General features: G+C 31.9%; 2 protein-coding genes across 2 annotated transcripts; both read left to right on the forward strand.

Annotated features, from left to right (window-relative positions):
• Positions 1–280: 280 nt before the first annotated feature.
• Positions 281–6,590, forward strand: LOC127245580 (uncharacterized). The gene is made up of 2 exons (XM_051266560.1): positions 281–650; positions 5,925–6,590. Exon 2 carries the CDS (start codon positions 5,965–5,967, stop codon positions 6,385–6,387), a length of 423 nt encoding a protein of 140 aa, XP_051122517.1. The 5' UTR covers positions 281–650; positions 5,925–5,964; the 3' UTR covers positions 6,388–6,590.
• Positions 6,591–19,327: 12,737 nt separating this feature from the next.
• LOC127245307 (pyruvate dehydrogenase E1 component subunit beta-1, mitochondrial-like) lies at positions 19,328–22,960 on the forward strand. Its single transcript, XM_051266120.1, has 14 exons — positions 19,328–19,442; positions 19,538–19,597; positions 19,680–19,736; positions 19,830–19,910; positions 20,011–20,100; positions 20,202–20,288; positions 20,366–20,491; positions 20,871–21,004; positions 21,123–21,195; positions 21,267–21,332; positions 21,536–21,574; positions 21,672–21,796; positions 22,388–22,502; positions 22,621–22,960. The coding sequence occupies exons 2-14, from the start codon at positions 19,556–19,558 to the stop codon at positions 22,669–22,671; spliced, it is 1,086 nt and encodes a 361-aa protein (XP_051122077.1). The 5' UTR covers positions 19,328–19,442; positions 19,538–19,555; the 3' UTR covers positions 22,672–22,960.
• The last annotated feature ends 2,487 nt before the right edge of the window (positions 22,961–25,447 follow it).

Raw genomic sequence — 25,447 nt, forward strand, 5'->3', positions numbered from 1 at the left:
TTTTAAAATATGATAAAAGTGTATAATTAATTTTCCAAAAAAGAAAAAGATAAATTATGTGGGACGAACGAAAATAAAAAATATGGACAAGTTATGCGGAGGGAGGCAGTAATAATGTAGAGGTGTGTGATATGTATGTATGTGGTAGGCAGTACGTATTTATCCATTCCTTTTGGTTATGGGGGATATTTATTTATTTATTTATTTATTTATGTTTTCTCCTTTCTACTATATATATATATATATTTATACGTAGGAGATTATTTTTGTGTGCATGATAGATAAATAGATAGATAGAAAGATAGGTGTGAGAAACAATGAAGAGAGAGAGAGAGAGAGAGAGAGAGAGAGAGAGAGAGAGAGAGAGAGAGAGAGAGAGAGAGAGAGAGAGAGAGAGAGAGAAGAAGAAGAAGAAGATGATGATGATGGAAGGAAGGAAGAGGTTTAATTTGGTCGCACATGGCGTTTCACCATCCATATATTTCGATGGTGCCACGCTGTGTGCGACTCAATTACATGCTCTTCTCTTCTCTTTTCTTTGCTTGTCGCAACTATTACAATTCTTACCTTAATTCATTTGCTCTTTAATTCTATGTTGTGTTATTTTATGTGTCTGCTCCCTCCGCTGCTACACAACAAGTGCATTCTAGGTAAGTCTACACCCAATCTAATAACCTGAAAATTAGATTTTAGGTAAGTTATTTTTCATTTTAATTTGTTTTTTCATGGTTATGCTGCCTTCTCTCTCTCTCTCTACTCTCTTCTTTTTTTTTTTCTTTTTTTTTTTTTTTTATTCTCCTGTTCATGATAATTATATTTTTTTTTGTTATACCTTAAACTTATGTATATTTTATTTATAGTTGATAATTTTATTCACCTAAAACTTTGGGTGTGTTTTTTTCGATAAGTTTGGAAAAAATTTAGTTTAAGTTTGGTACAAATTTAGTTTAATTTTGGTACGAAAATAATGTTTGATGAGATATTTTGAAAAAAAAAAATGTAATTTTTTCAAAAAACGCAGAGTTCAAATAGTGAAATTCGAGAAATTTTGCTAAAAAAACAAACTCAAATTACTCATACTTTTCAAATAATAATCAATATGTTAATATTTTTCCTATTTCTTTCACTATTGTTTACTCCCTCCGCCCCAGAAAATATGGGACTATTATTATAGATACGGAAATTTATGTAAAGTATAATTAGTAAGTAATTAAGAAGTAAATTAGTAAAATTAATTATTATTTAGTAAAATTAATTATTATTTAGTAAAAATAATTATAAATTAAGATTAAAATAAGTAAATAGTTTAATTAAAATTAAAAAAATTATAAAATTTAAAATTTAAAATAAGAATAAAGTGAATAATTATATTTTCAAAAATAAAAATGACAAGTTATGTGGTACGGACGAAAATAGAAAATATGGACAAATTACGTAGGACAGAAGGAGTATTAATTTTTTAATAAACTTTTCATAGTACCTCATAAATTTATAGTAAAATACTACTCCCTTCATTCCACTTAATTTGTCCACTATTTTTATTTTCGTTCGTTTTGCATAATTTTTTTTTTTAAAAAAAATGCAATTATATATTTTAATTATATTTTAAAATTCATAATTTATAATTTTTTAATTTAATATATAAAACTCTGTACCTAAACTAAATAGAATAAATTAGCCTGAACGATGGAGTATTATTATTTAGTTTATATATCTAGCCAAACAAGCATAAAGATCTCTATCCGAAGGCGTACATTTATGATATATTTAACAATTGTTAAAAAAAAAAAAATATATATATATATATATATATATTAAAAGATTGGATTTGTGTGTGTCTATATATGAGATAAATTACAATTAACAAATTATAGGGTTCAATTTATTTATTTTTGGGTAAACTGTTTTTTTAGTTTCGTAACTGGACCCCTTATCAGTTTAGTATCGTAAGTGGAACCAGTCGCAAACTAGTTTCATAAGTGAAAAATTTTCGTTGTTTTAGTCGTCTAGCGCCGGAGACGCCCGCATGGCTCGTCGGAGGTGATGTGTCGGCCAGGTGCCCCGTCAGGTCAGCGACACTTGGCGGACACGTAGATTTTTTTTTTAAAAAAAATTAAAATTTTTTAATTGGAGCAAATTAAAAAAATTAAAAAATACAAATAATTTAATTGGAGCAAATTAAAAAAATTAAAAAATACAAATAAAATTAAAAATAAATAAAAAAAATTTTTTAAAAATAAAAAATAAAAAAAATCTACGTGTCCGCCAGGTGTCGCTGACTTGGCGGACACGTCACCTCCAGCGAACCACGTGGGCGTCTCCGGCGCCGGAGGACTAAAACAGCGAAAATTTTTCACTTATCGGACTAGTTTGCGACAGGCTCTACTTACGAGACTAAAATGATAAGGGTCAGTTACGAGACTAAAAAAAACATATTTGCCCTTTATTTTTTAAATTTTTATTCAATATATATCTTTACTGTTCTTTCAACACGTACTTTAATAAATATATATATATATATAGTAATTTAAATAAGAATAAAACACAATAATAAATAATCAAAACAAAACTGAATCACACCATAGAGTTTTTAAAAAACTTTTGATATTAGGCCGACGCATGAAATGACTAATTTATGCGATAACGAATAAGTGACGTAGTAATAGTTTAGGATGTGAAAATAGATATCTAGTACTCTCTCTTTGTCCACTTACAATGTTTATATATTTTTATTTTGAAATGTCCAATTATAAAATTAACATTTCATTAAATATTCTATTTTTTTTTACAAATACCATTACTTTACATCACATCGTTACTTTTTCACAAAAAAAAAGTAAGGGCAAAAATGTCATTCATCTACTTTTAACTACTCACTATAATTAAAATATTATTATTTTTAAACACCGCGGCAGAAGTAAATGTAAACATTGTAAGTGGATGGAGAAAGTATAAATTTTGAAATATAAAAACTAAAATTTTTAATACTAGCATTTACACATGTGCTATGCACGGGTGTATCTATAATTAAAATATTTTAAAAAATAATAAATAATGTATAAATAATTACTATCTTAAAATAATGTTGTATCATACATGTATGTTTAAATATTAGTTTTTATTTCAAAAAAAATTAAAATAATTAACTATATTTTCTCTTAAAAATAAGAATGAATAAATTTTTATTTTTAATTTCAATTTCAATGTAAATATAAATTTATAAAACTATTATCTACGTACTTTTTGCATACTATATTTCAAATAAAATTATTGTGTCTAAGTTAAAAGAGACAAAATGGCTGGGACGTAAGAAGTATTAGATAATTAAAATACTAATGCAAAATTATAAAATTGTATAATCCGCCCAAGTAAAATATGCAAATCAAGTTATTAATGCAAAAAAGAAAAATAGAATTACTTATCATTTTTTTTTTTATGTATTATAACAAATAACACATTATAATATATACAAAATATGTAATAAAAATAAAACTTATTTTTTACATTTAATTTTAGTTTACCAAAATATTAAATAATTATTTGTTTCAATTTTATATTGAAGATATTTAAATAAGTAAATTATCAATTTAAGATATATAAAATTATTAATAAATAATCATATAATATTGATTCAAAATAGTAAAAATTGCAAAAATATATCAAATAATTATATTTATTATGAATTTTATATTTGTATTTTCTATATATATTTCACAAATAACAAACAGTAAAAATTGCAAAAATATATCAAATAATTATATTTATTATGAATTTTATATTTGTATTTTCTATATATATTTCACAAATAACAAACTACATTTTATAAAATGTAACATAAAATAGAATAATGTCAAACTATGAAATAAAAGAACTAAAATAACAACATAAAAATAAAAATTTGATTTCAATTGAATCTATCACTAAAATTTATATTCAATTAATAAATATATAAATTTATTTTAAAATAATATATAATTAATTAATATCAAATAAAATATTTGAATGATAAGAGTATATAAGATATAATTAAAAAAATAAGAGAAATAAATAAAATAAAATAATTTTTATCTATTTTTTATATTCTTATTTTAAAATAAAAAATTAATTTATATTAAATAAGAAAAAAAATATTTTTTTAAAAAAAATAATATATAGAAAATAATTAATATTATTTAATGTGGTTAAATATTTGTATTTTTATATAAATGGTTGTTTATCAATCTTAAAAATTAAAAAGATTAGTCATAATTAATACTAAAAATAAAATAAATTAATTAATTTTAATTATAATTTTTTAAATCAATAAAAATCAAAATATACCAAAAATAAAAAAGTAAAATAAAAATTTAAAAAACACGTAGAACAATGTTATATTAATATCTTTATATTTTATAGTTTACCTAGAAAATGTGATTTATTTGCAAATTAAATAGAATAAAAAATACCGATAAAATATATCAAAAAATAAATGAATATTATGTGTTATCTTCTTCTATAAAAAACGTGATTTATTTCCAAAGTAAATAATATAGAAAATATCTGCAAAATATATTAAAAATAAATTTTATCCAGAATTGATTAATCAAATCTAAAAATAAAAGCAATTTTCTCAGAAAGAATGCATTTAAAAATAAATATAGTATAAGTAAAAGACAAAGTCACCAAATTATTGTCGAGCTTTTGTCGAACTTTTAACACACCTTTCTGAAATCCAACGCCGAAGACTAATCGCCGATATTTTAATTTTGCTAAATTGTTGAGAGAATACGCATTCATATTACCGTATTTTACAAAGTATGATACACAAACTGAATTAAAAAAAAAAAAAAAAAAAAAAAAAAAAAAAAAAAGCTACCCCACTATAGTTATATATATATGTATATATATAGAGGATAGGATAACTATTTCTTAAAATAGAATTAAAACACTATTGAAAATGGATTTTCCTTAATGAAAATCTGCTCCAAATTAATTGTTGGAGCTTTGATCCACTTGTTTAATGAAGATATGACCACACCTTCCAAAAAAATTGAAATTAAAATCAAACCAACCTGTAGAGTTCTTTTATTTTTTTTATTTTTTATAATTTAAATTTCATTCTACTAATACACTTTTGTATTTGAGTTTAAAATTTTTATTTGACTATAACTTTAATTAGTAATTTAATATAATATTTTGTTATAAAAAATATATATATATATATTTTATTTATCAAGAACATGTGAGTTGCATAGTATATATATATATGTGTTTGTTTTACAAATTAAACAAGCTCAAGTTGTATATTCTTTTGAATTTTTTTATATATAAAATTTCTATTATTCCGAGAGTGTTATTTTATGAAAAGATTTATATCTTTTTTTTTCCAAAAAATTAATATATTATTATAGTTTAGTCATTATTTTTTATATTATCTACATAATTATCTGTGCATCAAATAAAAAAAATATTTTTTCAAACCAAAATACAAAATAAATAAACAATCTTTACAATATCTTATAAAAATATATTATTGATTCTTATAGAATATTACATTTAAATTATTATTCAAACTAATAATTAAAAAAAAAATTAATTATATAATAAATTGCTAAAATTATTTTATATTTAAAAGTTGAAAGTCGAAATATTAGGTGTTTACTTGTATTTTATGAATTTATTCCCGAATTTTTTTGGATTTATCGAATAAAACTTCGTATATAAAAATATTACAGTGAATTAACAGAACCGAATTCGAATCAAAACAATACCAAACCGAAATAAAAAATAAACTAATCAAACACAGATTTAGATTTAGGCTAGGAAAGACATTCTGGGAATCAAAGCAAGAAAAACCAACAAACAGGCTTAACAAATTGAGAATTGAATTTCAATACTCCCTGTTCGTTGTCCTCTCTGAAATTGGGGAGAATCATATCTTCCAGCTGCTAAACTCAGTACCAAAATCGACGCCGACGACAATCGATGAAACCTTCGTCAATCCTTTCACTTCCGGCGACTGGCGACCCGATTGAAACTTCGGCCAGCAACTCCGGCAGTCGGCGGCTAGTTGCTGCGGGACAGCGGCGTCTTCTCCGACGGACTTCCTCAACCAGCAGCTCCGGTCATATCCTCCGACCAGTAGCAGTGGCGACTGGCAGCTCCAGTCATCTTCCTCAAGTGTCCGGCGACAATGCTTTCAGCAACTCTGGCGACCAGCTCCCTACGGTCATCTTCTCCGGCAGCGCGCGACCAGTGGCAGCTCCTCCCAACAAACAGCTTCGGATTCTGTCGATCCGCACCGAAACAGCCGTATCTGGCAGCAGTGACGCTCCGGCCTTCATCTCCGGCCGTCCAGCGTCTCCGCCCATCTTCTCCGGGAGTCCGACAAACAGCTCCGGGAACTGATCGAACTGACGAACATCAATCTTCTTTCACCGGATCTTTTCTAGCGGCCAAAATTCCCTACAGCCCCTCGCTTTGGTAAGCTATCGGCGAAGAAATTTTTTTCTCTCACAACATGACAAATTTCAAAGGCCATAGCATGATCTAAGATAGCCATCACCTCCTGGAACTCCCGATTTAATTTCCACGGAGGAGTCGAACTTCCGTTTAACCATGACACCAATGAAAAGAAATCACATTCAATCACCGTATTTGGGAATGGATATCGTCTACCAAAATAAACGATATCTGTCTCACGGCTTCCAATTCTGTGCGGCATGCGTCTGCAAGGCCTATAAATTTAGAAAAAAGAAATAAAACAATGCCCCTCTCATCTCGGATGACCGCTCCAATTCCAGCATTCCCAGGATTTCCATGCGTTGATCCATCCACATTTATCTTCCAACACACACTTTTTGGGGGCAGCCACGAGGCATTAATCCTGTGAACATTTATTGTTTTCGATTTCCTCGTCTGGATCAAAGATAGATCTCCAAATAAAATTGTTGCCGATGGATATTTACCTTAAATCCACTTCCAGACGTTCCATTTAATCCTTTCCAGGATCTCCTCTGAAGAACTTGATTTTCCTTGGAAAATCATCTTGTTACGAGTTGGCCAAATACTCCAGATTGCAGCCATTGGGATCAGCATCCACGCCTCATGTAAACTTTTATACGTAAGGAGAAAAATCCATTGGGAAGATTGAAATTAAAAACTCTTCCCACACATCTTTTTCCCAGTCAAATAAAATCCTCCTAAGTTGCACCTGCCAAATCCACCCTACATCTGTCCATTCACCAAAAGTATTAACCAAGCCTACCTTATTTACAGAAAGATTAAATATTCTTGGAAATCTACTTTTCAAAGCCTCATCTCCCACCCAGACATCTTCCCAGAATCGAGTTTTTCCACCGTCTCCGAGTAGAATTTTTAGATGACAAACCGGGTTTGCAATCGCTTCAGAAGAAGACCACCCTTTATTAATCCATCCCCAAAGTGAACTTGACGAGTTGTTTATTTGAGATGGCGAGAATTCCACACCTCTTTTCTACATTGTAGACTCGATACAACCTGTTTCCATGCCGATCCCTCCATTTCCATTTATATAAGAGAGCCAAATTCAGTTTATTAATATCCCCCGACCGAAGAGGTGCTTGAATAATCTCCCATCTGATCCAACGTAATTTTTGTTTGTCGTCCTCGTCACCCCAGAAGAACTCGCGCTTCATCTTCTCAATTTCAGCCGTCACCTCCCGTACTTTTTCATATTTTATAATTTATATTTATTTAATTACTTATTTATTTATGTCAAATTTTGTATTATTTACGCTTAATTTACTCTAATAATTGTATTTATTTCATCTTATGTGTAATTTATAATTATTTTGGTTTTAAGCATTATTTATGTGCTATTTAGTATTTAATTTTTGTTAAATTAATTTTATTTATTATTTATTTAAATAAATATTTATAAGGTGTTTATTATTTATATAGGTGAGATGACGCTTCAAAAACTTGTTTGGGAGTTCAAAACTGGCTTCGTCAGCAACTCCTGCACGAAAATGTGAGCGGAGCGGAAATCTCTGTATGAAAGTGAGCGATGGCGGCTATGGGGAAAACAAGCGGCGGCTGCAATAAATCCGTCCAACCTCCCTCAGCTCCTACATTTATTCAGATCACCGTACATTTAATTTTGCACTCTCTCAGCCTCCATATTTGATTCTTGCATCATCACTTAGCCAATTTTTGGCTATTTTTGTAATATTTATTCTAGAACTTTCTAGAAAATAGGTAGTTTTTAGTAAGTTATTAGTAGTTATATTAGTTGTTATTTTTAGAGGTAGTTAGTAGTTATTTTTAAATGTAGTTATTTATGGTTATTTTTAGAGGTAGTTATTTATAGTTATTTTTAGAGGTAGTTAGTAGCTATTTTTAAAAGTAGTTAGTAGTTATTTATGGGCGGTTGCAACCGCGAAGCTTCTAGAAGCTTTTCGCTCTATAAATATCCCCTCTAAACACCCATATACACCATATATACACTCATATACACAATAATATACATTTCATACACTTCATTTTCTGCATTTCTTTTCTCTCATATTTCTATCTAGTTTAATAATATAATTTTTAGAGGTATACTTTGTAGGTTTCGAGAGTGCGATATCCTTCAAGAATCAAACCTGCACGGCAATGTATTTTTCGGAGAAAATAAAAAAAAAATTCAAAAAAATAAAAATAAAAATCTGCAGCAGCGCCTCGGCCTTTGCCGCTGCTCTGTGTTATTTCTCTTCTATATATAATAATAAATAAATAAATAAATAATATTACTAATAATAATAATAACTGTAATAATAAATAATATTAATAATAATTTTATGTTCATTCAGGACTTTAGCCGATAATCCGCTCGTCCCTTTTGTATGATAAAAATTGAAGTGGACGTCCGTTCTTGTGAACTCCCCACGCAAGCGGTGACTCGAGACCTCTCTACACCGTTGCTACTAGAGATGTGAAGGATGATGTCTTCTCCTAGCCGTAGGAAACCACCACTGAAGCCTTGGGGTCGCCGCCTACGCAATTCTCCAAATTCCTTCGTCAGCCAAGCGGCGAAAACAAGCAGGAAAGGTGAGCGGTCCGCAAGCGAAGCCAATTTCAGGCAAGTGCAGCGAAACGACTGTATGTAAAGTGGCGCAGACCAGCCCCTCCTGCAAGCGAAATGATGAATTTATTCTTCTTTATTTTGGACAAAAGTTCATTTCATTCGACGGCGTCTACAAAGAAAATTCCCAAATCATAGTCCTGGGAGAGAGAGACTTCAAATTTCAAATCAACAACCGGTAATTCCAACCCTAATCCTTTACTTTAATCCCACAATTCATGTAACGTAATTTCTTCTCCCTCACCGCGATGATGAAGTCGCCCGTCACCTTCCCCATTTCCAACAGCTTCTAAATCCTCCATTATTCCTTCCACATAGAGATGGTAAACATCGAGAAAAGGTTGTATTACATTCTCTTGCCTATTTTCATCGAATTTTTAAATTTCAAACATAATACTAATAATCTGAAATTTTGCAGGGCTATTTTGGGATTAGATTGTGCCTTTAATTCCTTATTGGATTATGTCATCCTGTTGATGTTTATTGTAGTTGTGATTAGATTAAAATTTATGTTGGAATTTGGATTTAGTTTAGATTGGACTTAGTTGTCGAATTTGTATACATAGTTAATATATGATTGGTGAATTGCGAACTGTCTAGGAGATTTGAGTAAGATGAGTTGTGAGTTTATTTCTTATGATAATTTTAGAATTAATCAATAATTTAGACAAGACACGAACAACCTCCAAGGGCTGATTGCAGACTGTGTTGGATTGATTTGATTTAAGGATCGATAATTGAGGGCATTCGATAAAAATCTGCATACAACAGCTACTAGTGGTTGCAAAATCTGAAATTTTCAGATTCATTCCGTGGTGAATTGAGGCTGAGGAGGAGGCTGTTTTGAAAATTCCGAAGTAAGAAGACTTATGTAACTTTGAAAATGGAGTTTTATTGTCTTTTATATCTTGAATTCTTTGACAACACTATGCGACGAGCTCCCACCCATTGGAGCTCTAAAAGCATTCGATGTTTCTATCTCTTTGGAAACTCCTCCCTTATTGACAACTCTGACGCCCATGTTTGCAGAATTAATTGTATCTGAACCACTTGACATTTTTGCCACCTCATTATCCACTTTTGGAGTCCAAATAGATCATCATTTCCATGTTGATGATTGGCACATCCGGAGCAATGCCTTCGACTAAATTTCTTTTTCTTACGATGGATAACATAACTAAAATCTCCAGCTTTATGCCCAAGGGGAGTCTCTTCTACCGACCCTAATGCATCTTCGGAGATGTAAAACGGAGACTCCCCAAGAGGATTATTTCTATTAGCCGACTCTGAGGCCGTTGGAGTTGACAGCGACTGGTTAGGGTGAACAGTTTCTACCTCACAACCAACTGCTTTAAGAGGTGCCCTATTTAGGGAACTTAATTTCTCAAACCATAACCCTGCCCATCACTTCCGCCGCTCTTTCCTTCGCCACCTTCAAGACCCAGATCCCTTATGTCATAAGAAGATTTCGTAATCGATTGTTGGGTTTGGGTTCCTTCTATGTGTGGAGGCCCAACAATTCAAGTTAGCCCAAAAAAAAAATAAATTGAGAATCCACTTTTTTGCCAATTGTTGCCCTAGCCATCTTAGTTGGGAGAAGGGTCAATTGGGTGTAGAGATTGAGAGATACAATCGTTATCCACGCATGCGAGAGAATCAACAAGCAAGAGAGAATTTCTTCAGCTCGGTTCCGATCAACGGTCTCGTCATCTTCGGATGTTCCTTTTGGTATCGTTGATTTTTTCTTATTTGTTTGGATTCAATTTTGAATCTTATCGGTTGAGGATTGGAATGGGTTGTTAGTAATTGGGAGATCTCTTGTGATTGAGGTTCGATTCTTGTATTTGGGTGTGGAGTTTGATAGCCCTTTTAGTTGTAGTTATCTTTGATTGTACGAACCTTTTTTGAGATAGTGGATTTTGCCTTGGGTCGGGTGATAGGCCTCGTGGTTTTTATCCTTCACTTTGAAAGAGTTTTTCACGTTAAAATTTTTGGTGTCTCATATTGTTATTTCCGTTGTTTATTTGTGGTTATCATCCATCTTCTTTTTGGTAGAAAAATAATTTATTGAAGGCAAAGGTTTTGGTGGAACAGTTTGAACACACTGTTTAGGCGTGACCACGCCTAAGGAGTACATCGAATCTAAGTTTGGTTTGCATTTTTTGCCTTCTTCCGGTATTCTCCCAACATAAAGTGGTATATGAGCAAGGTTTTTTGGGAGTGTTACTTACCATTGAAAGATGGATGTGAACTTGGGAAAAATGATTTGCTTAGATGGAACAAACTATCATATTTGGAAAGGGAAGATAACTGATCTTCTATATGTGAAGAAGTTACATGGGCCAGTGTTTTCTGCGGCAAAGCCTGATGTTGAAACTAGTGATGCAGATTGGGAATTAGAGCATCGACAAGTATGTGGTTTCATAAGGCAATTGGTAGAGGACAATGTTTTTAATCACATTGTTAATGAGACCAATGCCAAAACATTGTGGGACAAGTTGGAAAGCTTATATACTTCGAAGACTGACAACAATAAGTTGTTTCTACTCAAGCAGGCTAAGCGATTAAGTTATCATGAGAGCAAGTCCATCTCCGATCACATAAATGAGTTTCAAGGATGTTTCGATCAGCTGTCAGGCATGGGAATGAAGTTTGATGATGAGGTACTTGGTTTGTGGCTACTTAATACTCTTCCAGATTCGTGGGAAGGTTTCAGAGTCTCTTTGCCTAATTCTGCGCCCGATGGGATAGTCACTTTGGAGTTTATCAAAAGTGCTATTTTGAATGAAGAGGTGAGGAGGAAGACTCTTGGCACTTCATCTTCTCATTCGGAGATCCTAGTTACGAATAATATGGGGAGAAGTTGGAATATAGGCCGAGATCATGGGAATCGAGAAAAGTCTCGAGGAAGAAGTAAGTCAAAGCCAAAATACAATGACCTTGAGTGTCATTATTGTGGCAAACGGGGACACATCAAAAGGTATTGTTTCAAGTTGAAAAATGAGCAGAAAGGCAAGAACAACAAGTATGAGCAAAAAGATGATAATATGAGCAATGATCGTGTGCATACGACAATGTCGGAGGATCTCGTCATTGTGTATGAGGAAAAGGGAGTTCATCTTACCCAAAATGAGACTAGTTGGGTTGTGGATAAGTGGAGTTGCATTCCATGTGACTGCCAATTGGATTTCTTCACATCATATACTCCGGGAGACTTTGGAGTCTTGAAGATGGGAAATGATGGTTTGGCGAAAGTAGTAGGCACAGGAACAGTGTGTTTGGATACCAGTAGTGGATACACACTAATGCTGAAGGATGTGAGGCATGCTCCCGATGTTCGACTAAATCTAGTCTCCACTGGTAGGTTGGATGATGATGGATATTCTAGCCATTTCGGTGATGGAAAATGGAAGATTACCAAAGGTTCTATGGTAATTGCTCAGGGTAAGAAAAAATTCAGTTTATATTGGTTTCATGCTATTATTTCTGCGAATTGTGTTAATGCAGTTCATAATGGGAGTTTTTCGAGCTTATGGCATAGGAGATTGAGTCACATTAGTGAGAAAGGACTCAATACTTTGGAGAGAAAGAATCTACTCCCTGGTGTTACACGTGCTCAACTTGGTAAGTGCTCACATTGCCTTGAAGGAAAGCAAAGACGGGTTTCTTTTGTTCATCACCCTCCTACGAGGAAAAAAGATATTCTTGAATTGATCCATTCGGATGTGTGCGGTCCTTTGAAGGTAAAGTCTTTTGGAGGTGCAGTTTATTTTGTTACTTCCATTGATGATCACTCAAGAAAATTATGGGTTCGAGTGTTGAAATCGAAGGATTAGGTTCTTGATGCTTTTGTTGAGTTTCATGTTTCTGTTGAGAGAGAAACAGGTAAGAAATTGAAGTGCATCAGGACCGGTAATGGAGGTGAATATCGTGGGCCGTTTGATGCTTATTGTCGAAAGCATGGTATTCGACATCAGAAGACGCCTCCTAAAACTCCGCAACTAAATGGCTTGGCGGAAAGAATGAATAGAACGTTAATGGAGAGAGATCTGCGTGCTTTCGGATGCTAAATTGCCTCAACATTTATGGGGTGAGGCTTTATATGTAGTTACTCGCATTATTAACCTGACTCCTATAGTGGCTTTGCAGACAGATGTTCCTGACAGAGTTTGGTACGGAAAAAGAGTATCTTATGATCACCTCAAAGTTTTCGGATGCGAGTGTTTGTTCATGTGCCTAAGGATGAGCGATCCAAGTTGGATGCTAAGACTCGACAGTGCATCTTTATTGGCTATGGTGATGATGAATTTGGCTATAGGTGTTATGATCCTATTGAGAAAAATCTTGTCAGAAGTCGTGATGTTGTATGCATGGAGGATCAAACGATTGAGGACATTGAGACGAACCATAAGCCAAATGTTCAAAATAAAGACTTGATTTATTTGGATCGAGTTCTTGCACCAAAATTGGGTGGTGATGAAAATCAGTCTGTCGGCGATGATGCTGTTGATAATGTTGATGTTGGTCCGGATTCGGTGGATATGGCAGAATCTTCATTGAGAAGGTCTACCCGGGATAGACAACCCTCCACTAGGTATTCATCTACGGAGTATGTGCTCTTGACTGAGAATGAAGAGCCTGAGGACTATGAAGAAGCCGTTCAGAGTCCTAAAAAAGAAAAGTGGATTGTTGCTATGAAAGATTAAATGCAATCCCTACATGCTAATGACACGTATGAGTTAGTTAAGCTTCCAAGTGATAGAAAGGCCTTGAAAAATAGGTGGATTTATAAAGTAAAGCATGAAGAACACTCATCATCTCCTCGATACAAAGCCAGACTTGTTGTGAAGGGCTTTAGTCAAAAACATGGTGTTGATTTTGAGGAGATTTTTTCACCGGTTGTCAAGATGACTTCTATTCGTGTTATATTGGGTTTGGCTACTTGTCTTGACTTAGAAGTGGAGCAAATGGATGTCAAGACGGCATTTTTTCATGGTGACCTCAAAGAAGAAATTTATATGGAGCAACCTAGAGGTTTTGTGGTGAAAGGGAAGGGTAACCATGTATGTCGATTGAAAAAGAGCTTGTATGGACTTAAACAGGCTCCGAGGCAGTGGTACAAGAAATTCGAATCTGTTATGATTCAACAAGGGTACAAGAAGACTGATGCCGACCCTTGTGTTTTCGTGCAGTGGTTCTCAAGTACTGATGTTATCATCTTACTTCTTTATGTAGATGATATGCTCATTGTAGGCTCTTCAGCCTCAAAAATAAATAATTTGAAAAAAAGAGTTGAGCAAGTATTTTGCAATGAAGGATTTGGGGCCAGCTAGAAGTATTCTTGGGATGTATATTTCTTGGAATAGGGAAGAGAAAAAGTTATGGTTATCCCAAGAAAAATATATCGAAAAAGTGTTGCAGCGGTTCAACATGGACAAGGCCAAAGCTACTTCTACATCGCTTGCTGCTTCGTTTAAATTGAGTGAGAAGCAGTATCCTTCTACTGAGAAAGAAAATGAAGATATGCAGCGGATTCCTTATGCCTCAGCAGTTGGAAGTTTGATGTACTCCATGGTGTGTACTCGGTCAGACATAGCTCACGCAGTTGGTGTTGTTAGCCGATTCATATCGAATCCTGGCAAAGAGCATTGGAGTACAGTGAAGTGGATTCTAAAATATCTTCGGGGAACTTCGAATATGAAGTTGTGCTTTGGTACTGATAAGTCGGAGCTTTTTGCTTATACAGATTCTGATATGGCCGGAGATAGTGATAATAGGAAGTCTACTTCTGGATACTTGATAACTAATGCAGGGGGAGCTATTTCATGGCAATCCCGATTGCATAAATGTGTTGCACTCTCTTCCACCGAGGTGGAGTTTATTGCTGCTACCGAAGCTTGCAAGGAGTTATTATGGTTGAAGACTTTTGTGAGTGAAATTGGTTTCACTCAACAAAAGTATATTTTGTATTGCGACAATCAAAGTACAATTCATCTTAGCAAGAATCCAACATTTCATGGGAGATCGAAACATATTGATACAAGGTATCATTGGATTCGAGAAGTTTTGGATTCTAAGTTGATTGAAGTTGATAAGATCCACACGGATGAAAATGGTGCGGATATGTGCAGTAAAAGCCTTTCAAGAGACAAGTTCGAATTCTGCAGGATGGCTGCAAGGTTGGTTGCCTCCTTCACATAGTCGGAAGGGGGAAAATTACTGGGTTTGGGTTCCTTCTATGTGTGGAGGCCCAACAATTCAAGTTAGTCCAAAAAAAAAAAAAATTGAGAGTCCACTTTTTTGCCAATTGTTGCCCTAGCCGTCTTAGTTGGGAGAGGGGTCAATTGGGTGTAGAGATTGAGAGATACAATCGTTATCCACGCACGTGAGAGAATCAACAAGCAAGAGAGAATTTCTTCAACTCGGTTCCGATCAACGGTCTCGTCATCTTCGGATGTTCCTTTTGGTATCGTTGATTTCTTCTTATTTGTTTGGATTCGATTTTGAATCTTATTGGTTGATGATTGGAATGGGTTGTTAGCAATTGGGAGATCTCTTGTGATTGAGGTCCAATTCTTTGATAGCCCTTTTGGTTGTGGTTATCTTTGATTGTACGAACCTTTGTTGAGATAGTGGATTTTGCCTTGGGTTGGGTGATAGGCCTTGTGGTTTTTATCCTTCACTTCGAAAAAGTTTTCCACGTTAAAAGTTTGGGAGTCTCATATCGTTATTTCAGTTGTTTATTGGTGGTTATTATTCATCTTCTTTTTGGTAGAAAAATAATTGATTGAAGGCAAAATTTTTGGTGGAACAATTTGAACACACTGCTTAGGCGTGACCACGCCTAAGGAGTACATCGAATCTATTTTTGATTTGCATTTTTGGCCTTCTTCGGGTATTCTCCCAACATCGATGCAGGTAGTTCCGACGAAGCTTGGTTTTCCCTCTCCCCCACCTTCACTGCATTTTCTGCATCTGCGACAACCAGATAGATTTTGCTTCGAAAACCACCAGCTTGGATCCAACATTTTGTTGGGATCTTACCTCGTTGTTCAATAAGAATAAGGATTCTAGCAGAGTCGAAACGATGCCCCTCTCTGGTTTCTTCGTCGCAACCCACCAGCTCGCCCCATTAAGAGGCAATCCTACGCCAAGAATCCTCTCCCCATACCTGGATCGGCAATCCCCTAGTCAATAACCACACTAACCTCAAAGAGGTTTTCATGCTAGGTTTCCAAGTCAATTTCCATAAAGCTAGCTCTTGAAGCGCAGACATAGGAGCATCTAGAAAAATATTGCGCTCTTCGATCGAGTCAAACTCTGCGATCATTAGACGGCCACCCATATATGAGAACTTGTTGCAAGATGGGAATTGATCAAACACTATATGCACAAGAACATCCAACTTCAATAAATCTCTAATTGCCACCACCGCAGCGTTACCGAGTGTCTCCTGCATTTCCTTATTCAAATTCAGATCTAAGCACTTATGTTCGACTTCTGCCGAACTCACATTGTTCAGCTTTTGGAGACCAGCATCATCAAAACCCTTTCCATAGACAACTTCAACAAAGCTACGTCCGGCCCTAAAATTGGTGGATCTAATATTCTTTACCCCTACAGACAGATTTGAGAAATTGGTCTTCTTCTCCGGAGCAACCCTCAAATTTCTACCATGCCACCTCCAACCATCGAACCTCTGCACGATTTTGACCGCATCCCCGCGACATTTTAAGCGAATAAAACTGAATTTCGGCCTCACACGCTCGGGTATGTGTTTTGGAGAAAACCAATCAATAACTAGAGCTACAATATTGACCGTCGACACTAGCATCTTGAAATCCGAATCTATCACAATATTACCTATGAAGACAGAATAGAGAGACCTCCGCAAAAGCCCTAATTTCCTCTGGACTGCTCCGGCACACCTGCTCCCCTGAGATCTGACGCAAGCCCGCACTTGGTCTTCTTCCACGACGCCTCATTGTTCCTCTGTACTTTATATGGTTGGTTTTAAAGTAAAATAGTATTCATTTTTAATTATTATATTAATACATATCAATTTTAATAGAAACATATAATATTCATTTATAAAATATTTAAAAATAAATAAATAAATATTTTAAAAATATTTTTCCCGTTATTATTAACTAGCAACAACAATTCCGGAAAATTCTACATATGAATTTATTTGTTTACTGTATATAATTGTATATATTTTGATTGTAATATATTGATAATTATAAAAGTATTATAAAAATAATATTTCATCTTGTTAGGTATTGTTTTTTAATCAAAATTTTTAAATTTTACTATTTGAAATTTTGAGTTTTTAAAAAAAAAAAATTTTTTTTTCTCTCACAAAGTATTATATCAAACATTAATTTTAATATCAATCTCAAATCAAAATTTATCAAACTCAACCAAAAGAAACCGCACCCTCAATTTTATTATTGTATATATATATTACAATATATTGTATATTGTATATTATATTTTTCATATAATTTATTTGGAGAATTATATCATCTTAAACACTGACTGATATTAATACACAATAAAAGAACGAAATCAAACTTATTTTTTTGGTGTAACTAAAAACATTAATATATAACTTTTTGCTGTAAATCGAGAGTTTGTTTTGTTTGAGTTTTAAATAAATTTTTTATTATTTCTTCTATACATTTTTAAATAAAAATATATTATTTTTATTATTTTGATTTACACAATTTTCTTTTCAGATTGTTATATATAGAAAAAAAAAAAAAAATGTCTTTGTTCTCTTTGCAAAAGATAATCTATTTTTTATTAAATAAAATTAAATATAATAATTATTTATTTTTAATGAATATGTGTCCAAATATTTAAATTTATATTTAAATAATAAAAAGATATTAATTTTATTTTAAACTAATAAATTAAAATAATATTCAAACTAAAATAAAATGATGAATCAATATCAAACTTTATAATGAAAAATAATTACTATATTTTATATAAAAACCCAGGACATGTAAGGTAAAAAGTTTAGAAAATAAGTAAAAAGGTTTTATTTTACTTTAATTGGAGTTTGATATAATATTTATAAATTAAAATATAATATTTGCTTCGTCTACTAAAAATAATTGTTACATTGTCAAGTGAACAGGGAAAGTGTATTATTATTATAATATATATAATCAAATAATATTTGTTTTATTCGAAATAATTATATAGTTTTTTATTTTAATTTTTCGTTAAATTAATACATAATTTATATATGCTGAATAATTTTATTTATTTATAATTTTACTATTTTATTTAAATAAATAATAATTAATTTTTTCTATTTTTTATTTACATTAATATTCTACAATTAATTTTTAATATATTTTAATAAATTTTAATTATTTATTTTTTATTTACTTTAGTTTTATATTAAAATATTATTATTTTTGTTATTTTTATACTAAATATTACGGGATAATTAGTCGAACAAAAACAATAAATAATTTTAATTTATAATTAAAATGAAACTAATCCAAAATAAAGACAGAAAGCCACGTATATAATGATTTCAACACATTTAGGATGTGTTTGTTTGAAGATTTGGATTTGGAGTAGGGATTTGAATAGTAAAAATTTTAAATTTGAATAGTTGTACGATGTGATATAAATAGGTGTTGATGTGATATTTTGAATGTAAAATTAATTTTTAGTATAATATAAAAAATAAAAATAAATATTTGATTTGATGTTTTTAAGGAAAAAAAAAATGAAGGGTGTGTTTGTTTGGGGGTTTGGATTTTGAGTTGAGATTTGAATAGTAAAAATTTTGAATTTGAATAGTTGTACGATGTGATATAAATAGGTGTTAATGTGATGTTTTGAATGTAAAATTAATTTTTAGTATAATATTAAAAATAAAAAATAGGTATTTGATTTGATATTTTTTAAAAGAAAATTTTGGATGAATAATAAAATTTTGATAAAATTCTTCAAACGAATAAACCCAAAATAAATATTGTATTTAAAATCCAATTCCACTGACAAAAGCACCCTTTGGATGAAACAACAATAAAATAAAATAAAATAATAATACAGCAATGAAACATCCATCGTCCTATAAAAATAAACCTAATGCACCGATTAAATAAATAAATAAACCTAATACTCGTACAAACCAAAAATTATCGATCATTATTCCAACACGTGGAACTAAAATGGGCCCCACTTTAGTCCTCGTGGCGTCCTTACAAACGTTTTCCTTTTACCCACATTCTCGCTTTTCTTTCACCTCAAGAAAGAGATACTCTCACCACCACCGCCATCGGAAAATTAACGTTAATCTCACTCGAAATTCTCACCAATTTACTAGGTAATTACAATCTCTGCAATAACTTGATTGATTGATCCTTTAGCGTTATAACAAGTGATTTTCAATCTATTATTGCCTCACGGTTTTCGGTGCAGTTTAAGCAGCAGAAGAAGATGTTGAGGTTTTTAAGGAGGCAAGATGCCGCTCTTGCACAGGTAGCTTTAATTTTCATTTCAAAGTTAAATTTAGATCTGTTGTAATTGTTCCAGCGATTGAATTGACGTTAATTTTTCCTAGTTTTTGAGGTCTACTGTATTACCATCTAGAAATTACTCTGCAGCTTCAGTTAACCAGGTAACGCTCAAATCTCAATTTCCTCGAATGAGCAGTAACCTCGTTTCCTAGAATTCCTAGAATTGTCGTAGAAACTGAAATCGATTATTACAGATGACGGTAAGAGATGCGTTGAATTCGGCGTTGGACGAGGAAATGTCCGCCGATCGTAGCGTCTTCCTGTTGGGGGAAGAGGTGATAAAAATTAGGGCTAAATTAGGACAGGATCTGATTGATGTTCTTTTACTTTCTGTCATAGAATTGTTCTTCTTAATTTAAACATTCTGATTATCAGATCGGTGAGTATCAAGGTGCTTATAAGGTCACCAAGGGACTCTTACAGAAGTACGGTCCGGACAGAGTGGTCGATACCCCTATAACAGAGGTTTAATTTAGTTCTTACATTACCTGCTGATGACTGCTGTCATAATTTCTAAGGAAATCTTGCATTGTATTGATCATTAGTTGTTTCTTGTTGTTATGTAGGCCGGCTTCACTGGACTCGGCGCCGGCGCCGCGTACTATGGACTTAGACCCGTCGTCGAATTTATGACATTTAACTTCGCAATGCAGGTTAAATATCATCGGTTGCCGACCAGCCATACAAATTTCGAATTAGCTATATATGTTATCATTTTTTGTGGATGCAGGCAATTGATCAAATTATTAACTCGTCGGCTAAGACAAATTACATGTCCGCCGGCAACATAAGTGTGCCTATTGTTTTCCGAGGGCCGAATGGCGCGGCTGCCGGTGTAGCCGCCCAGCATTCGCAGGTACAACTGGAATTTGAATAGTTGTATAATGTGATATAAATAGGTGTTGATGTTAATATTTTTAGAAAAAAAATTATAAATAGTAGAAATCCGGAGAAATTCAAGCTTTTAGAAATTTATGAAAATAGTAAAAAAAAAAAAAAAAAAATTAAAAGTGACTGATGTAATCGTACACAGTTATTTGATGTGATATTATTTAAATTAACCTTCATGAAGAGTATCAAAGTTTTTAAGTGTTTTTACATAAATATAGAAGGCCCAGCTTACATAAGTAATTTTGAAAGTTTTGATATTATTTATTATCAGTAATTATTTCAATCATCATGAATATTTTTTCAATGAAAATTTGTGGACTCGAATAATCTTAAGTATTGTGTAGTGTTATGCTCCATGGTACGGTGCAGTCCCGGGATTAAAAGTGCTTTCCCCGTACTCATCCGAGGATGCACGCGGACTTCTCAAGGCCGCCATCCGGGACCCCGACCCTGTGGTATTCCTTGAAAACGAACTCTTGTGAGTGCATAGCTTTACAGAGATAATTAATCATTTTTCGTTTCATTATTCATCTATGTTTTTAGTCATTCGATCGGTTATTTTACAATGTAATGTTGCGTATGTATCTATCGATCAGGTATGGTGAATCTTTCCCGGTATCCGCGGAAGTTCTCGATTCGAGCTTCTCTGTCCCGATTGGGAAAGCTAAGGTAAGGTTGCGATAAACTCATACAACAGTTTGCCAATACGAGGTAATAATTCAAGTTTTTATGATCGGCAGATTGAGAGAGACGGAAAGGATGTGTCCATTGTGGCCTTCTCGAAAATGGTTGGCTTTTCTCTGCAGGTTCGACTCGGAACCCTAGTTTGGCTATGTATATATACTACAAGAAAATAATATTTTTGTAACAAAATCCTTAAATCCATTTTTTTTTCGTTATTAATGACATTATGGTTTATGTACGAAATTCATTAAATGTGTTATTTTTTTGTAGTGATAAATTGGATTGTCCAATTTGTGTTTATTTAATAGTCTAATAACTTGTCCAGGCCGCCGATATACTTGCAAAGGAAGGAATAGATGCCGAGGTATGTATTACAAAGCGCTGGACTTCTACTACTACCACATCGAAAAATTAAGGAATGGAATTTCGTATTTTTCAAATCTATCTTCCTCTTTGAGCAGGTTGTAAATTTACGGTCCATAAGGCCGATGGATAGATCCACAATCAACGCCTCGGTGAGAAAAACCAATAGGCTTGTGACGGTCGAAGAAGGGTATCCCCAACACGGTGTCGGCGCCGAGATCTGGTTGGCCTTAAATTTCAGGACACAACATATATAGGATTCTTACACATGTGCATTCACTAATCTTACCTTAAATATTAGTTAGGGATAGCAATTCGGGCTGGCCCGGTTTTTTCTTTTTCTGGGTCAGCCCAACCCGATTGCAAATTGGGCATGGAAAGGCTGGCCCGAGCACGACCCGGTTTGAAACCGGGCTGTGCCGTGGCAGCCCGCTTTCTTTTTTTAAAAAAAATATTTTATCTATTTTTTTAGCTTTTAATTAATTTAAAATAAAATATATTTTAATAGTGGAAATAGATAATTGAACCTTATTAGCGGTCATAATGTAATTTTTGTCTTTATTTTAAAAATTAATGTATATATATATAATTTTTAAAATTGGTCGGGCCAGGCACAATCTGACCTTCATGAGGGCCCGATTCATTAGCATGCCGGCCAGCCCCAAAATTTTCGGGCCTATTTTTGGAGGACCAAGCACGATTTTTATGTGTCGTGTTCAGACTGGGCTTTCGAGGCATGCTTATTTTTGCCGCCTCTAATATACATCCGACAAGTGCTCATCTTTTGGTGGTTTTTTTCGTTGTGTCATTACAGCGCATCCATCGCCGAGGATAGCTTCGACTATCTCGATTCTCCGGTTGAGCGAATAACCGGGGCGGATGTCCCAATGCCTTACGCGGCCAACCTCGAGCGAATGGCGCTCCCGCAGGTTAATTTTCGATTTCGCATTAGCTAGAGTCAAACTATAAAGTCATCCGTCTTATCGTTCCGGTGAATTGATTGATTCGGTGCATAATTCGATCTTCTTGCAATGAAACTCGGTGTAGGTTGAAGACATTGTCCGCGCCGCCAAGCGGGCATGCTACATGTCCGGTTAAGGTTTAATGTTTTCCGGAGCCGGCTTGCCCGGGCCGGGCTATCCCGGGGAGGCCCAATTGGGCAACTGATCGACACTTGGGATTGTTTAAAGGATTTGTGACATTTTTAGCAGATGAATAATTGATGAGGTTAAGGTTCAAAATTTCAAATGCAGTATGTCTCTGTGTGTGTATCTTTTTTGCTGGGAGAGTTCCGACAGTAGTAGCATTATTATTGGGTTTGACTTTGAAGCTAATAGTCAACTACTGGGTGTGTTTGTTTGGGGATTGAATTTTAAATACATTATTCATCCTATTTTTTTTCTTCAAAAACATTAAATCAAAATATTTATTTTTTATTTTTTATATTATACTAAAAATCAATTTTATATTTAAAACATAACATCAACATTTATTTATATCACATTATACAACTATTCAAATTCAAAATTTTTACTGTTCAACTCAAAATTCAATCCAAACACAATAGAGTGGTATTTTAGGCCTCTTGGATTTCTTAAACACAATAGAATGGTAATTTAGGCCTCTTGGATTTCTTATCTAACTTTTACTATATACGTAAATTATTCTTAAAATATATTAAATTATTTTTTTATATTACTTTATAAAATTAATTTTACATTAAAATATTATATTAATATATATTTATATCATAGTATTAAATAGTTTAATAAAAACATTCAAATTTAAAAATTAAATCTACAAACCGTAAAATAAAGGGGTTTATTTCCTTATTTTATATCAAATCTATATATTCATTTTATATTTTGTCATTTTTAAATATAAAGTATTCAGTTTTTTATAGTATATACGAAGTTATTATACATTACAAATATTCTTAACATTACACTTTTATAAATATATATATATGTATATCAACTTTTATATTAATTTTATATATCATAAAGATAAAAATAATAACAATAATGATAATAATAATTTTTAAATATCATAATTATTACATACTTTGTGGACGAAAAAAAAAAATATTATTTTATATAACATAACACGAAAATACTAAACTAAAATTCACATCATTACATCAATTTCATATCATATCAAAACCAAACAAATAGTTGTATATGTAGATTAATAGTAGGTGAAATTTATTATTTGTATGAGTTATACATATATTTATTACTAAATTATAAAATAAATTTATTGATTATAGATCTTCTAAGGGTAAATTATTTTTTTTAGTCCCGTGACTTGACCTCTTATCATTTTAGTTCCGTAAATGGAGTATATCGCAAACTAGTCCTATAAGTAAAAAAATTTCATTGTTTTAGTTCTCCGGCGCCGGAGACGCCCGCGTGGCTTCACTTATGGGACTAAAATGATAAGTAGGTGGACTAAATTAACGAAAAATTTTCACTTATAAAACTAGTTTGCAACAAGCTCCACTTACGAAACTAAAATGATAAGGGGTGGACTAAAAAACAGTTTACCGTATCTTTTAAATAGCAAAAGAATATATACTGTGGTGCGATGAAGTATATAATATATTATTATTGTTATTAAAGTATTAAATAGTATAACAATTATTATTATTATGAAAGTATTAAAGTATTAAATTATTGCATTTGACTGTAAATTTGATCAACTATTATGTTGTGAAAGATTCCCATTAAGTGTTGATTATGTTTTATTTTTTTAAATATATATATATATACATATATTTTTTCTGAAAAATTAATATATTACACATATTTACTATTTTTATATCACTCAAACTATTACACAAAACAAACACTTCTTTATTCCAATATAATGTTTTTTTAAAAAAATGTCTATCAATACCTTCTTTGTTCCAATTTAATATTTTTTTGTTATCATTTTGCATGTCTAGCTCAATAAATATTTTTTTTTATTATATTAAAAATAATTTTTATATAAATATAAAAATACTAGTATTAATTTTTACAAAAAAATTCATTTTCTTTTGTACTTGTAATGATAAAAAATATAAAAATTATTTTATATATTTGCATTATTCTATCCTAAAATAATAGTTTTGTTTCTAAAAATAATTATATCGCCTTAAAATTATTCATACTTTTTCATTATTATTATTATATAAATATCATATTTTTTTACACAAATATACTCATAAAGAGAGTTTAGCTTTTTACTATCTATTTTACGTTCACTTTCAATATAATATCGTTATTATTAAAATCTCGTGTCAAACTTCAATTATATTTATAATTGTTTAATTGTGTTTGTTTCTTATTTCAAATAAAAAAAAATTACTACTACTATTCGGCACGCATAACTTTTGAAAAAATACATTATTTTCTTTTACAAAAATATTACATCGAGATACTATTTAAATCAAAATTCAAATGAGACCCCAATTTCAAATCAAAAAACCAAACATACAATTAAGAAAATTTGCTGAATTATATGAAAATTTTATTGAATTAGATTTTGCATGTTGAACTAATTTGATTCAAACATCTAATTTAAATTGTGTATGTAATTAATACAGCATGATTGAATTATTATTGATCAACATGGGTACTTATTAAGATATTTCAATAAACTGAAGTTGGTGTTAGGAAATGGTTGTTTTTTTTATTATTATTATTCTGTAATTGTTGTATTAAAAATCCTATTATATTTTTCAATATATTAACAATATAATATAATAATTATTATTTTTATTGTCAAATTGTGTCTAATAATTAATTTAAGCACCGATTGAAAAGATAGTATTTTGGTTAGTCATTTTGTTTAATATGAAAATGTAGAAAATTGGTTAATGAAATTTAAA

The sequence above is a fragment of the Andrographis paniculata genome, unplaced genomic scaffold (genome assembly GCF_009805555.1).
Source record: "Andrographis paniculata isolate CXL003 unplaced genomic scaffold, ASM980555v1 Contig22END, whole genome shotgun sequence".
Lineage (NCBI taxonomy): Eukaryota > Viridiplantae > Streptophyta > Magnoliopsida > Lamiales > Acanthaceae > Andrographis > Andrographis paniculata.

Bases quoted from the DNA above. Each gene is read 5' to 3' on its own strand.
- LOC127245580 (XM_051266560.1), top strand. From the start codon at position 5,965: ATGAAACCTTCGTCAATCCTTTCACTTCCGGCGACTGGCGACCCGATT.
- LOC127245307 (XM_051266120.1), top strand. From the start codon at position 19,556: ATGTTGAGGTTTTTAAGGAGGCAAGATGCCGCTCTTGCACAG. The intron at 21,005-21,122 runs GTGAGTGCATAG...TCTATCGATCAG, and splicing joins TTCCTTGAAAACGAACTCTT to GTATGGTGAATCTTTCCCGG. The intron at 22,503-22,620 runs GTTAATTTTCGA...AACTCGGTGTAG, and splicing joins AGCGAATGGCGCTCCCGCAG to GTTGAAGACATTGTCCGCGC.